This window comes from Siniperca chuatsi, linkage group LG6 (assembly GCF_020085105.1).
Source record: "Siniperca chuatsi isolate FFG_IHB_CAS linkage group LG6, ASM2008510v1, whole genome shotgun sequence".
NCBI lineage: Eukaryota > Metazoa > Chordata > Actinopteri > Centrarchiformes > Sinipercidae > Siniperca > Siniperca chuatsi.
This window is the reverse complement of record NC_058047.1, coordinates 8,514,619-8,529,961: the sequence shown is the minus strand read 5'-3', so window position 1 is coordinate 8,529,961 and position 15,343 is coordinate 8,514,619. Positions and strand designations below refer to the sequence as shown.

General features: G+C 39.1%; 1 protein-coding gene across 1 annotated transcript in view; it reads right to left on the bottom strand.

The window, feature by feature from the left end:
• The window catches only part of cachd1 (cache domain containing 1), an 88,279-nt gene that overhangs the window by 39,518 nt on the left and 33,418 nt on the right, over positions 1-15,343 (bottom strand). The window contains exons 3-4 of the mRNA XM_044199522.1: positions 9,812-9,960; positions 1,196-1,302 (exon numbers count right to left, since the gene is read on the bottom strand). Of these exons, the coding sequence (XP_044055457.1) occupies positions 1,196-1,302; positions 9,812-9,960 (256 nt within the window). The remainder of the gene's footprint in view (positions 1-1,195; positions 1,303-9,811; positions 9,961-15,343) is intronic.

Sequence of the window (15,343 nt, the reverse complement as noted above, 5' to 3'; positions counted from 1 at the left end):
GTTATGAAATTGATTATTTTTAAGCAGAAAACTGCAGTGTTTGGTAAAATAAGCAACAATCTTCCAATTTGACAATTTTTGTACAAAAGTTTACAGAATCTTACAGGGACTAGTAGACTTTGCTTTCATTCTTGCAATCATACACTCACAAATTCCTGGAGGGAACTGACAGTGATTTTACAGTGTGTGCTGGACTGAAACTGGAAGGTTAAGAGACACAGGGAAAGTAGTTCAATATTCCGGGAAAATACAGCCCGTATGTGTCACGAATGCATGCAGTACAGCTTGATATTTCTTCTCTGGAAGCAGAAGGAATACACCGCTAACCAAGTGATGGCAGCAGAACAGAAAAACACAACAGGGGAAAGTTGGCATTTTCCCGGTTTTTAGTCAATTTGGTCCATTTTCTTTTTAATCAAATGCAGACCGACATATGTGGTACAGACACATGTGGGTTTTACATGGTAATATTCTGCAATGTGCTCATGCAATCTGGAGCCTCGATAAATGTACTGTGGGAGCAGTGAGAACACCATCAAACTGTTTTCCATTGCTCTCTCATATGACTTATGAGGACAATGTTGAGGTTTTATGTATGTACTATAACAACATGAATATGCCTGATTTCTGTGACAACTGATGCGATTTCCACTTGAGGTCAGTGAGGACAGAAACAAAGAACTGACAAAGCCCTTAACAACAGGATGATAAAAACATATACTACCTGAATACAATTGCAGACAAAGTTCAGTCAAACAAAGCACGTTTGATCTCAGGCTATAAAAATCATTTTAAAAATCAAAGGGATGAAAAAACAGAGGGGGAAACAAAGACACAGGGAAGAAAGTGTGAGTGAAGGAGCACAGGAGAGACTGTAAAAACATCTCTTCCGACACGCACAGCTAATTATTTCCATCCCAGATCAATGTCCTCTCGTTTTAACATTTCAGAAGATAAGAAGAATAGAAAAGATAATACAACTTCTTAATTAAAAATTGGTTTCCATGGCAACTGCTGTTAAATTATTCAGCATTTGGCATGCAGTCCACAGTAAAAAAAAAAAAAAAAAAAAAAAAGGAATCCAAAGTTTAAATGGCGTAAGCTTTGTGTGTCCATGTTTCATTTGTTATATCAGGTCAGTTTGTATATTAGCAAATTCATGTCGCTTCACCTGGTGTGTGTGTGTGTAACAAACCTGAGTTGAGGTCCCGTCCAGGGTTGAAGGCTCGGCTGTTGACGGTGGGGGAAAGTCTGTCACAGCAGATGGTCTTGGAGACGTTGGTATTGAAGTTTCCATCAAACCTAAACACACACAAACAGGCAACATTTGAGAAATTTATAGAGCGTGTCCAGCTCATTTGTTGGTGGAGCAGCTGTGACTTTTCTCTCAGCACTAACAGATTTACTACTCCACAGCTTTATTTCCAATGAAACCAAACTCACAGGTTTCTAAATACCTCCAACTTTATGGTTAATGTTCATGTTTTAACTAAAAAAAGCTATTGACTGAGATCTACTCAATTTACACAAATAGTGAAGAAATCTATGTGAAACCATGAAGTTAATCCAATTATGTGAAACATCTGTTGAAGCTAATAGACCCCGCTTGTTTCATTTGAGCTGAATTGTATCGCAGGCTATATCATCTGCTGCCCAGACCTCATATTAAAGTAGGAGTTAATGGCAAGTGAATAATATTTTCCATGGTAAACTGCTTGAATTCTGCTTCTCTCCCAACAAAGCTAATATCCAGTTGCCTGAATACATCTGAATGCGATTGTAAGAAGGGCTGCCTGCTTAATTTTAAATTCAAATCATCTGTCACAGAGCCCCAACTTGTATTATCAGTCTCTTGGTCAATTTTTTTATTTTCTCCCCTCATTCCCTCTGTCATTTTCAACACAACATTAAAACTGACAACAAAAGATTTGCAGTAAAATCACTGTTTGCCATTGAGCCATTGTTTCTCAATGTTTCTATGTAGATATTGATTATAATGTTAATATTCTCTCTGGTTGTTCTCTGGCTATAGACAATGCTAAAGATAATGCAATGGCAATGTAAAGACAATACTATGGTGGTAAGGAATATAACCTGGGGAAGGTCATTGCTTACGCAGTAAATTTTAGGCTAGATTAGTCACACCTTAGATTAAGCCATACATGGAAAGCCTTGAGACTTGAAACTTGCTTGTGATAAGTAATTCATTATATTAAACCGCAGGTCTTTGCTTATTTTGTCAAATTTTGATATCCTGGTGTGGTAATGCATTTGAGAGTACGATATATTTCAACAACTCTGTTGTTCGTGCCTTCAGGTTCTTTTGTTGAGAAAATCTCAGTCATAAATCTGAAAACTAAAATTTAGATAACATATGCACTCATTTATAAGCTCTTCCTATCTACAATTACAATGGAACCCTGATTGAATGGTACAGGTTGGACTCACTCAGATAAGAGCACTAAATATCACTGCAATCCAGGTCCTGAGGTTTACATTTAGATTCCTATATTCTTAACAATATATATAAAAATGCACTGTATAGGGCTGACAATGAGAGGCACTTCTACTGTCTAATTCAGAAATATGGTATTTGTGGAGACAAAAGTGGAAACTTGAGACTGATCAGAAAATTCTAAAATAATTGCTTTAAACATTTACGTCAGCCATGTCAGCCACGGAACTATACAATGTAGGGCTGATCTTGTGTGGCATTGTCATTTATCCCAAATTTTAATGAGCCTTTCACCAAACCTCCTCCTCCTCATCAACCAGGATGAGCACAGCTGATTAACACATATATGTCTCCTTGGTGTGATTATCAATTTAAATTTGGCCCTAAACAGCAATATTTTCTAATACGCTCTCTCTCACGTACTAAATAATGTGACCATTAGCACTGAGGATACGCCTCTGTTGGCAGTTATACACCTGCAAAGCTTTGACAAAAAATAGGATCAGCAATATCGCCTTTATCTGCAATCCAAATGAGCTCATAATGAACAAATGTATTATATTTAAAAATGCCATGCTAGTCATAGCAGACTTGCTTGCTTGCACTGTAACTGGCCCCTACAAGGCGCTCTGTTGTAGTGTAAAAGTTGTGGCCTAGTAATGTAGTGTTGCTTTAGTGTTAAGCAACAGCCTAAGTTATTTTAAAATGTCTTACACGTGTGTGTGTGTGTGTGTGTGTGTGCATTGATGGTAAAGCCTGGTTTCCAGAGCCCATATCTCTGGAGTTAAGAGCTGACAAACAGGGAGGAATGCAGAGGAGCAGTCTGTTCTGCTCTGCACCAAGCCTGGGTGCTTTGATCCTTCCATTCCTCCAACTAGACTGCCCCCCTCTGGCTTAGCAACACACACACACACTCTTTGGCTCACTCTGTTTGCAGACCTGGCACTGGCCCGGTTTGATTGACAGGTGCTGTGATGTACAGGCTGTGTTTGAACATCACTCATTTTTAGTCCCATAAGGCCAAAGTCATTACCATTCTCCTTCAGCCCACTTTGCATAGAAGGGGTGGGCAGTACGCTCAGCAAAAATGTGTGCCAGATAAAAAATACATTTGCAGTGGCTTTGAATTCCACATCAAAAAAACATATATGAGAGAGAGAGAGAGAGAGAGAGAGAGAGAGAGAGAGAGAGAGAGAGAAGCAGCTTCGATTCTGATCAGACATCTTAATGAGCGCAAAAAAAAAAAAAAATCAGTTTTGCAAGGCTAGACTCAGACCCAAACACGAACAACAAGACAAGCTTGAGCTGATTCACATAATATGAAGAATAATTGTATAAATCCACACTCTTATCCATGAATGTTCCAAACTGAATGCATGGTGCTTTAAATAATTCTTCCATTGAATATGCATATTAATAATGTATTGCAGTAATGCTTGCTTGATTACCATACCTCCCAAAAGGGATTGTTCTCTATGCAGTAATTAGAGATGATCCTGAGGACAATTCAACAAATAGACAGCACCGTTAATGGACCGAGTGTCCTTGAGAATGATTCAGACTACAATTTACTGAGTTTTCTTTGAACTTTGACTAAAACATGACATTTTGTATTTGCTTTTCACCCAGAATGACACTGAAATATATGCAATGCATCAGTTCTGAAGAACAAAGGGGGGTCTTGTGAGAGAGAACAAAACAGTTTTTTCAATTTTGGAAATACAAATCTTCAGTAAGACACTGGAGAAAAGACATTAAGCCCAGAGTCTTCTAGCATCGAGTGAAACAGGCAGACAACTCTAAATGAGGCAGCGCCTGCCGTGTTCAGCAGTTACTAGCCATCCATTGTTTATAAAATCCATTATATTAAGCTGTACCCTCCTGCAGGAACCATATATATCCACAGAGGAGGCAATCAAAAAACCCAGTAAGTACAATTACCTTGAAGTGGCTTGCTGTTGTGCAAGCTCCAACATCAAGAGTAATACCCTTTCTAATGTGTTTGCAATCCCTCAGTGAATAGCAGCGGTACAGCAGGCAACATGCTAGCTGGCGAATGGAGAGTGCTTTAAAAAAGCTCTATCCAAACAGATGTGATTGTGATATCAATATGCAGAGTGGATTTTGGAATCGCATTTGGTGTCCAGCAGCTCTTTCACAAGAAGGGAGACAAGGGAGAAAGAGCTATGTTGAATTTTGATCCTGTGCTTTTGCATTGCATTGACTATTCAATTATAATATACTATATATTAATATTCTGGACTCCCTCCTGCGTGTAAATGGGGGTTGACACATGGTAGGGACTTCTGGCACAACTTCCAAGGTGCATGGAGAAGGGAAAAAGACTCAAGAGGTCAAAACTCCAGCAACACTTAGTATAAATAACAACTTTATTGTTTGCTAAATGCTAACACCTTTCAAAATCGTGCAATCTGAAACACTGCCGCCACTAACTAGGCCTCTAAAATGTTTTATTGAAGGTTATTGTACTGAATTGCATTAGACTGTACAGCTATGCATAATAAATCTATAACTAAGTCAAGAGAGTTATGAAAGTGGGAAAAGACTGCCTACAGAAATGCCACAATAGTAGCTGAAATAGTTTCCCAGGAATTATATATGACTAGATGAACCTGTTACCATTGCCAGTATATCATGTTTGCAATATGTTCTATTCCCTCCTTCAATTAGACCCTCACACTGCTGTGCTGTCCATTAACCTACCTACTAGGCAGGGCAGCCCAGGGGCTTCTGATCGTGGGCTCCTCAGCCCTGGCTGACCTGAGGGTGATCCTTGTAGATAAGCATCACAAATGTAAAATGTGTGTAAACACTTCCATTTAGTCAGATTCGTGATTAAGCAAATATTAACAGGCATCTTTTATCTACTCCCTGAATGCCCTTGTTGGAGCATTTTCTGCAGATACTAATTTTATTATAGCAGTTTTGTGATTGTTGATTTGCTAATTTCATTTTTCTGATCAGTTTAGTGCTTACCAAGCTATCCATTACAGTATATAAGCTGTGTGAGGCTAATGTGTTGCTAATACAACATGAGTAAGTGTTAAATGACTGTATAACTGTTATATATTTTACTTTACATTACTTGTGTATTGTTTACTAGATTAAGTATGCTAGTGTGTTGTACTTCCTGTGGAGACATAATGTTGTTCTTTCACTGATGATACTTACTGGTATGATGTGCAATGTAACTAATTTGATAGTTAAGTCTATACTTTAGTGATTCTAGTTTCTTAGTTTCTGCACTTTTTACGGTATCTTTGGTCTAATTTTTGTTTATGGTATCTCAGCCTTTTCTGATTTGTAATCATTGAATTTGTCCAATACAGTTTTCACTGGTTCACATTTGCTTCCAATAAAAACTTAAAGGGCCAACTCCAGTCTTCCTTATTCATCAGTTAATACATTTTGTATACTACCTGACACTTTTCTTGAAGATCTAGAGTAAAATAAATAACAACTTTTGAAGGATTTTAGGTATGACTGAATGTGGATTATGTATACTTAACTTCATGGGTTGCAGACTGCATGTGTGTACAGGCTTCTCATGATGGGGCAATGGGGCTCTGTTCTCTAATCATGGTAGGGCTGCTCACTCTTGTCTCCTTGTCCAGTAAGTGGTTTTTATGGCATTGGTGAACTACGAAACTTTACATGATTTTTTAAAATATATAAATTATGGGCTATAACTGCATTACTCATGATGGAAATTATGTCATATGTCTGGCATACCAATAATATTCACATTTATGTTTTGGTCTTTAATAAGCACTAGATTTTTAAGAGAGAATTTACTCCATATATGTGCTGAGGGACAATAATACTAGAGAAACTATTTAAAAGTTCCATTTCATTAGGTTAAACTGAGTAACTGATTAGTTGCAGAAATCCTATTATTTGACTAAAATCTTTTAGATTGTGGATCAGAGTCCTAACACTATGGTGTGGAGATTTAAAAAAAAAATAAAAATAAAATTCTTGCTACTGCATTTGGTTGCGATATTGAATGATGACTGCAGTTGCTTTGCAGTAAGTCTGAATGAGTATGCAAGCACTGGAAACAGGCCAGATAGTGGAGACCCAAAGACCTCCTCAATGCTTAGTCTGTCCTTGAATATCAACGTAGGAGGAGAAAACAGAGGTTGGAAGGAGGAATAAATAAATGGAAGGAAGGGAAAAGTTTAAGGGAGGCCAGAACGGAGGAACAAAGAAGAGAAGAGTAAGGAAGGAAAGAGGAAGAGGTTGACATTAGCAGAGTTATGTGGAGAGAGAGAAATATTTACACCTGTTAAGGTCACTTAAACAAACCCCCTCCCAACCTGCCTGGTATTTTGCCATCTCTGTCTCTAATGTGCAAACAGAGGTATTATCATCGTGCTGACTGAGCAACCACAAGATCAGCTTGATTAGAAGCTCTAACTCTGAAGAGCTGCTCACTGGTGCCACATATACTCTTGATCTGGACTGTAAATCTGCCAATAGCTCAGATAGTGAGAATTCTTCTTAGGAAACAGGAGCTCTGTATTAGCACTATGGTGTCATTAATCTTTATGTTTAAATTTATGAGTGAAGGTATTGGAAATTCTGCAATAGCATCCCCTCATATGATATTACTACATATTGTATAGCAATCCTGTGATCACTGCAGTAGAGTTAGGCATTTGGTGTTCTGTTCAGCAACCCAGATGCATGAAAAAAAATGCTGGTGGCTGTCACGTTGGGACACAGCAAAAACAGGTGTGCAACCCAACATGCGTATAATACTTCTAATTGAGAAACCTGCAATGAATGCATTAAAGATTACCTATCATATATCTGTTTTGTGGTATGAGTTGGACCTCTTTTTATACATCTCACTTGTCTCAAAGATATACTGTACTTTCCGACAGCTTTCTGAAAAAAGAAAAAAAAACACTAGATATTTAAATCTGCAGGTCATAAGGCTAAAAACAAAACACTTGTCATGGATTGGACAAGGATGTGATTCCAACTACTTTTTTGAGATCTTCCCATTAAAAGAAAATCCTTTCCAAACACAGAAGTTGCATATCTTCTGCCTATGGCACTGGAAAGTCAAATCCTGATTCATGAAGATGCATCAGTATCTGTCACAGATTGGAGCAAGGTTGCAAAAAGTATTTCTTGAAATTGTTCCAGACACAGTTATTGAGGTAGTGATGGCATAGACTTTACGTGCGACGTCACCATGAGTGCAGTTTTGTGTAAAATATCTCCACAACTGGATGGATTGCCATGAAATCTGAAACAAATGTTTAGGGACAGCTTGCCATGTTTTGTTTTCTCTACCTCTACCGTTCTCTTCTTCTTTGGTGAGGCAGTTGTTTGTTTACCTCTTAAAAGAACTCTTCAGAATCATAAAAATAGCATTTTCCTTGCACAGTCCACTTACAGCTTATGTCTTCCAGAACTACTGGTGAAATGAGACCGTTAAGTGCCATCTGGGCTGCTCCCAAGCACACTTCTCACTTTTACAGCTGCATAGCAATGGAACTGTTGAAATGAGCACTTGGAAATTGCATGTTAAAAATACAAACATACAGACACACATGAACACACACCAACTCTACGAGTCACATACATTTGCTATTTTCAGGTACGGCCTGTCGTTGAGAGCGAGCAGTGATTAAAGCATACCGCTGGGCGCTAAGCACTGCCCTTGGTGGCCTCTCTGTGAAATGATAGCCTGCTAGCTTGATGGCTAACAGACATGGACACCCTGTGAACTACCTGATCCCCCTCAAAACCGGCTGACCTGACTGAGACCCCCAGACACAGCTGATGCCTGAGACTAATGAAGGACACTCTGAAGTGGACTACAGAGAGCCGAAGTCCTGTCCCAATTCTGGCATAGATCCTGTTCAACCAGGAACATGATATTAAGTTTTTATAGTTTCTTCTTTTTTTTTTGGAAGTAATCATCTGCATTTTATGATGACCACAAATTAGTTTTTTTAAGCATTCGTGACCAGGACATGTAAAGAGCAGGACGTTTTGCAGTTGAAAGATAAACTTGAACTTGATAAACTTGTCCTTTGAAATTCAGGGATCTGTCAGACTCAGCTTCAGTTTGGTATGTCCAGCCCCCACAACCCCCCATCCACCACCACCACCTATGTGACTCCCTGTGCATCATTCCATCCTTCCTACCCGGGTCTTTTATAATTGTACTTTTTCTCAGCAATTTCTGTTTCAAACTGTCAATCAAAGCTGTAAATGATGGTTTAAAAGTGCACGTCGGGACATAAATACAACATGTTTGCGTGTGAACAACTGTTGAATGTATGTACAGTATGTCATGTGCATGATTCGGCTACAGGTGGCTAGTGGCCCTGAGCCAGGCAGCCTCCTCTCTGCATGGCTGAATAAAAGACAGGTGACCTTGCAGCCTGTGAAGTCTGCAGCGCGAAAACTTCAGAGAGCAGTAACTGGTTACATCGGCTGATAAAGGGGAGGGAGACAGACAGAAATGGAGAGAGCGAGAGGGGAGATGAGGAGTAGAGACAGCTGCAGCTCTGTAGATTAGGACTGAAAGCAGCTCTCCCTCTGAGCTCGGCTTTGAACTGTGCCTGCTGGAGTTGGTGATTGGCTGAAAAGCTGGGTCTACACTGTAGGCTGGGGCAATTTTAAACTCTCTCACAAGAGGACTTAAATATGACATACTCACACACAGTTTCATAAAAATGCTTTTGTCATGTGGGCATCCTTTTCACAAAGCCCTGTGGCTCATTTTGGTCCCCAAACTATATTCATAAGAATCACAATGAAGATATTATACTGAAATCGAATGTTGTGTCATTTTGTCATTAATAACATTGGCAATTGTGTTGCAAAAGGTTTAGAAGATTTGAAGTGCTATGATGAAATTGAAAATCTAGTGAAAATGAGTTGATGCCAACACAGCCATCAAATCTCCAGGCTTTCAAAAAACTTCATTATCCATGAAAACCCAATATATCCTTGCCTTCCTGGACTCCAAATGCCATAAAACTTTTTAATGTCAAGGTACACTGCAGAGTTTAACGCTGCAAAATATTAAAGCATGCCAGAACTGCTCAAGGCTGTAAATCATGTGATGTAATCCAAATATGATCAAAACATGTTGAAACAAGGGAGGGACGGGGATCTGTGTGTGTGTAGTTGAAGCATAAAGCAACGTATAGAGAGCTAAGTGCAGGTGCTAACAGTGGGAGGTGGGTTTACAGACAGAGAATGAACCTCCTGCAGAGATTTTTGAGGGAGTCTTATGAAAGAGTATTATGAGAGAGACAAAGAAAGAAAGGTGTGTGTGTGTGTGTTAAAGAGAAAGTTACTCACTCCATCATTGATGCAGGTATGGAGCAGCAGTCCTGTATCGCAGTGAGTGGGGAGGTGAGGTGAGCGGTGTACGAGGCCTCCACCACCTGTTTGTTCCTGTTCACCACATCCAGGTACCGGTTAAACTTTTCACGAATCTTTTTGGCCAACTGCACAAGGAAAAGACGGACACATTAATAAGACAATGATACGTGGTGACAGCTAAATGTATCTCTTAATAAAGCTTAAAGTAGCCAAAAGATTAGTATCGCATCAAGGATCTACACAAGTAGACACACACACACACACAGGTAGATCAATACCACTAAGCCTGTTCAAACACTACTCGTTTAGTATTGGCTACCTGATAAAATTAGACAAGTTGGGTTTTGTTAACTGCGGTTGCAATGTGTTGCACACTATACTAATATACTGTAGCACATGTTTGTGGGAACAGAGTGACCTTGGTGACACAAGAATACCAGAAACCCACACCACTGGCTTCCTACCTCAGTGTGTTTTGGGGGCTAAATATTACAGAAAAGAGGGGATCTTGGTAAAACTCTCTGTTATATTGCTGAATGAATTACATCAAAGTGAAAAACTGCAGTATCATTAAATCACGTACATAAACAGACTTACACACAAACACATACTGTTTATCTCAATTTTACAATATTTTAACTGTGTATTTAACTGTATTTTTGCAGGTCAAAACATTTTATTTTCAAGCATTTATATTCATTTGTTCTCTCTCTCCCCCCTCCAGTTTACTCATTATAGAGGGCTATATGCATATAAGAAACTGACCTAGACCAGCTCTTCTCTTATGACACAAAAGCTTTTTCTGTCTTTCATCTTCTTCACTGTATCTTATTTGCTGCTTACACAATATGTTTCTATCTTTCTCTCCCAATATTTTTACTTTTTCATTAATCGCAATTTATTTTCTTTGCTGCTTACTTCAAGTGCATCTCCTTCTCTATCTTTTTGCTGCTTTGTTCTCAAACAAGCTTCCTTTCACTGTGACCTCTGCCCTTCTTCGCCGCCTTTATGTTTTGAATGTAAATAGCTAACTTCTAAATTTAGCGCAAATTCAGCAACAATGACATGATGGATCTTAAGGTAACACTAGTACATTGGTGCAGGCAAAGCACACAGTGCTGTCTCTGTCCACAGGTTGCCAAAAACTTAACTCTGCAAACCTCAAACCACAACACCTTAATTTTATCCATGGTTATATTTTCCTCAAAGCTGCAAATCTAGAAGTGTGACTATAGGCTTTTAGACAGGTGTCCAGGTAAACTGAGACTGACGAATGTTTCTACACACACACTACGTCAGTTCTGAATGTCCAACATCCATGCATACACAAGTACACATACATAAAAACACAATTTAATAAATCACAAATGAAGCTGAGCAATATCAAAGATGCCCAGAACTAAGGCTGCACTAAGTTGAAATCCATCACTGTTAAAAGCAGAGCAGAATGATGGATGTCTGTGGCTGGAGAGAAAAAACACTCTCCATTTCCACACAGCACACCCTTCATCATTTAATAAGAAAATAAATCAACCCTAAAATACAACACAGGGCCAATATAAAGTGAAAGTTGGGAGCGGAGGCATTGTAAATATTTGTGGAAAAGAACAAGTGCATCAAACTGTTTTTAGGTTACAACATTTCAGCTCTTATATAAATGCACCTGGTTCTACCAGTTGCTATATTGTGTAGTGCATTTATGTATGTTTCTTTCTGTGAATTTCTTGCACAATCCACCTTAAACACTTAAATACACTATCAACTTTTTGTCTTGGTCCTAAAAGAAAATTCTGTGTTAATTTCATTTAAAAAGAGAAAAATCAGATATTAAAAGTTCTAGTGAGTTTGTGAATTCTATTTTATGGTGTAATTTACCTAAAATGCATGAAAACCAGGAAGCAGGAAGGATAAAATGGTGTTTCTAAACAAAGGCAAAACTGCTAATTCAGTCAGGGTTTACTGGGGCCCTTAATGCAGGGCCCTGGGCATCCATACATTATACTTTGTCTTTCTTCCTCTGAAGGAACGGGTTTTGGTTGAGCACACATCTCACAGTGCTCTTTCAAAATGGGGTCCCAGCTCCTTTGGGGAAACTAATAACCAGCTCTGCAGCAGCCTCCCGGGGGACAATAATAACCAGCGCACCAGCAGCTCCTCACAACAGGTTCCTGTTCTTGCTTTCTTTTGCCAAAATGCCTTGAAAGGGTGTTATGGGGAATTGTGAGGAACTCACATCCACTTAATCTGAAACATCACATGCATGTAATTTGTTACAGATTATCCTCTTAACTCGAAAGACGTCACGTGGTCCATTGGTTTACTCAAGATCAATTAAAGAGAACTAATTACTAGTTAGAACTAGTTACTTTTGGCTTACTTTGTCATGAAAAAATGTAAACAGGATTGTTTTGGGTACATAATGAATGTATGACACGGCCTGATGATATACAACACATCCACCTAGTGTTTTGAGGGAGGGAGGGACAGACAGATTTATATACAAACACACACACACATATTTATTCTGCCACCAGCAGATGGTTTCAGTTGAACATTCTGTTGCTACTAGTAACCACTACTGACTGTTCCATCGCACTATAACTGACATTGTCCACCATTTTGTTAGATTTGTGACCAAGCAAATATGGAAAGGCGTCTTTAATCTACTCCCCAAATGGCCTTGTTGGGACATTTTCTGTAGGTACTCTTTATTATAGCTGTTTTGTTATTGTTGATTTGCTCATTTTGTTTTTCTGCCATCAGTTTACTGCTAACCAAGCTAGCCATTATACTAGCTGTAACCTGAAGGTATGCTTATACTGGAAATGGGTGGCTGCTTCCGTTCAATAGTTTTTGTGTAAAGCAAACAATTTTTGTTTGACCTTTGAAAAATATACTAAGCTTTGTAGGCAAATCAAAAGGCATAACATACTCTAGAATGTGAGTTCCTTCTTTTTCAGAATATAAAAATTCACAAAAATTGCAAAAACTCACAAGGTATTATGTGTACACTGATGGCAACAATAATACAAAACATTTAGAAAAAAGGCAGTTGTCTGAATACTTTCCGAAGCCATTGTAAGTTACCTACTCAACCTTGTTGAATACAGAAAAAGGCTTATTTCCACAGTAACTGGACCCCCTTTGTTCACATCCCATAATTACTGGGGCCTGCAAAAGGGCTGCGATTCAAGCCAGGAACAGGGAAATGTACCGCGACCCACTGACCGCTTGTACACCTAATCAGTCGACCGCTATTCCTATTAGGGGTTTAACAGGGGCCTGAGGCACAGCCCACAATTACTCCTACTCCACCACAAGGAACACACACACACACACACACACCAAGACACTAACATGTGCGCTGTCACACATGGACATAAAGTTAAACACACAAATGTGGTACTCCCCCACACATAGTATGGTCCAGGCATGGCAGCATGGCAATTAGCTGCTGTGGACTTTGTATTAAAAAGGGGAAAATGGGCCAGTGTTCAGCTGAGGAGTGTTTCCATAGCTGGGGGGTGAGAGAGACAGAAGGAGAAAGTAAGACTTGACTTTTAACAGAGTGACTTAAGAGAAACCAGAAACTTCGAGCTGTGCAAGTTAAAGCTTCGATTACTGTCTGCCACACTGCAGCCATTAAGCACACTCTCCAAAACACAGGGCTCCTCTCTCCGACCCATACAACCAGCTTTTAGGGTTTGCAGCACCCAGTAGGGTTGGTTCAGCCACAGAACTGGAGTGAGTGGAACGGGTGCGCCCTGAAATCTTGAGTTGGAGTTTTGAGGTTTGCCAGCCAGCCTTCAACCACAGTCACTGGCAGTAGTGTTTATGGGAAGAGCAAGACTTACTTTGAAGTGCAGGGATGAGGTTAGCATAGGGATGTGTATGAGAAGGGGGACACTAGTCGAGTTCTGCAGAACTAAGAAACTGTGAGCACACAAGTGAGACAGTGGCACAGCAGAAACTTGACTGCAAAGGTCTTGCTTCTCCTTGGATGAACTGCTTTTGTTATTGAATTAGTGCGAGAAGTGGACATGTTGCTTCCAATGATCGTCAAAAAGGTTGATAAAACTTCCACACTGCTGACTTTATTCACTCTACCGATGGTGATGTAACTATTCAGCATGATTTGATAAAGTAAGAAAATGTTTTTTAATACAAAAATGGAAAAAAACTCCTGCTTAAAGGTCTGTCATGAAAAGCAGTATCAGTTTACAATAGAAGAAATACCACGGTAAAAGCATGATGCAAAATGCTCATTACTTCACAACATCATAATGATACCAATATGACAGGAATTAAAAAGAGGAACTAAAAAAAAACGTTTTTTACAACAAGAATTATTACAGCTAAATACTACAAACTGTTTATCTGTTATCAAGCTGAGGCTGTGGGTTGTTTGTTTAAATAAAATTTTATATGTTAAGAAAAACTGACATGTATTTAGTATTTATATGGCAAGATCAGAAATTGCAAAGATGCCGGCACTGGCATGTTGTAAGTATTAGTGGTCTTATGCCTACAATTGATATCCTCAATGCAGGACTAAATGCAGTAAACCAATAAAATGGTGAACACAACATGTCCACAGTGTGGACCTGACAAAATGGGGAAATAATCCAAATCTCATTTTTCACATGAATGGATCCATTTCTAGTTGTCCTTTTCCTTCCATTTCCTAAATGTCACCTTGTGAAGGCTGCATCTACCTGGGCTGTGGCTGACAGCCGTAACACTCCCTCACACACAAAGCTAGAGTGGTAGACTGAACCAATGTGGGTTTATAAACTTGGGTGAACTGGGTGTCTTTTCAGGATTAAGTGTGTCAGGCCATTTCAGTTGAGGTGTGCATGTACTGTATAAGAGAGCATGTGCATTTGTGTTACAAATCACTATCCAATGAGTTGCCACAGATCAGCGTGGCATGTGGTTTCAACTCAAAAGGTTTGTTGTACACTAGGTGATTGATTTGTAGCTTTCTCCTGCATTTATTCCTATGTGCACCTTAAAGTCACCCTGGCGTTAACAAGCCAGAAAGCAAGTGCATCCAATTGTTTGAGACATTTCACTCATTTGTACAAATGTAATCACAATCCATCCAATTGCTGTTGGTGGACAGCCTGACAGAGTCACATTGCCATTTCTTAAGCCACGCTGTTAGCAGGGCTAAAAACAGAGCATGATTTAACATTTTCTTTTCTAACATTTAAGGAACTCGAGCCAAAGCACCAGGTACTACCAATCCTTGGTAAGGATGTAAATATGGATAAGTGTTATAAAAGAAACCTTCAACATTTGCAACGTATCCACTTTTCAGAGCTAATGGCCTACAAGCCTTAGTTTGAGAACGTCATATAAACTTTTGTTTTTTTAAATATAATGCAACTTTATTTTACCAGGAAAAGGCCTCACTGAGATTGAAATTCTCTTTTTATTTTACATAATAATGACTTGGTAGGTTAGCAGTTGTTTTGAGAAGAAGAAACTATATATTTCACACAC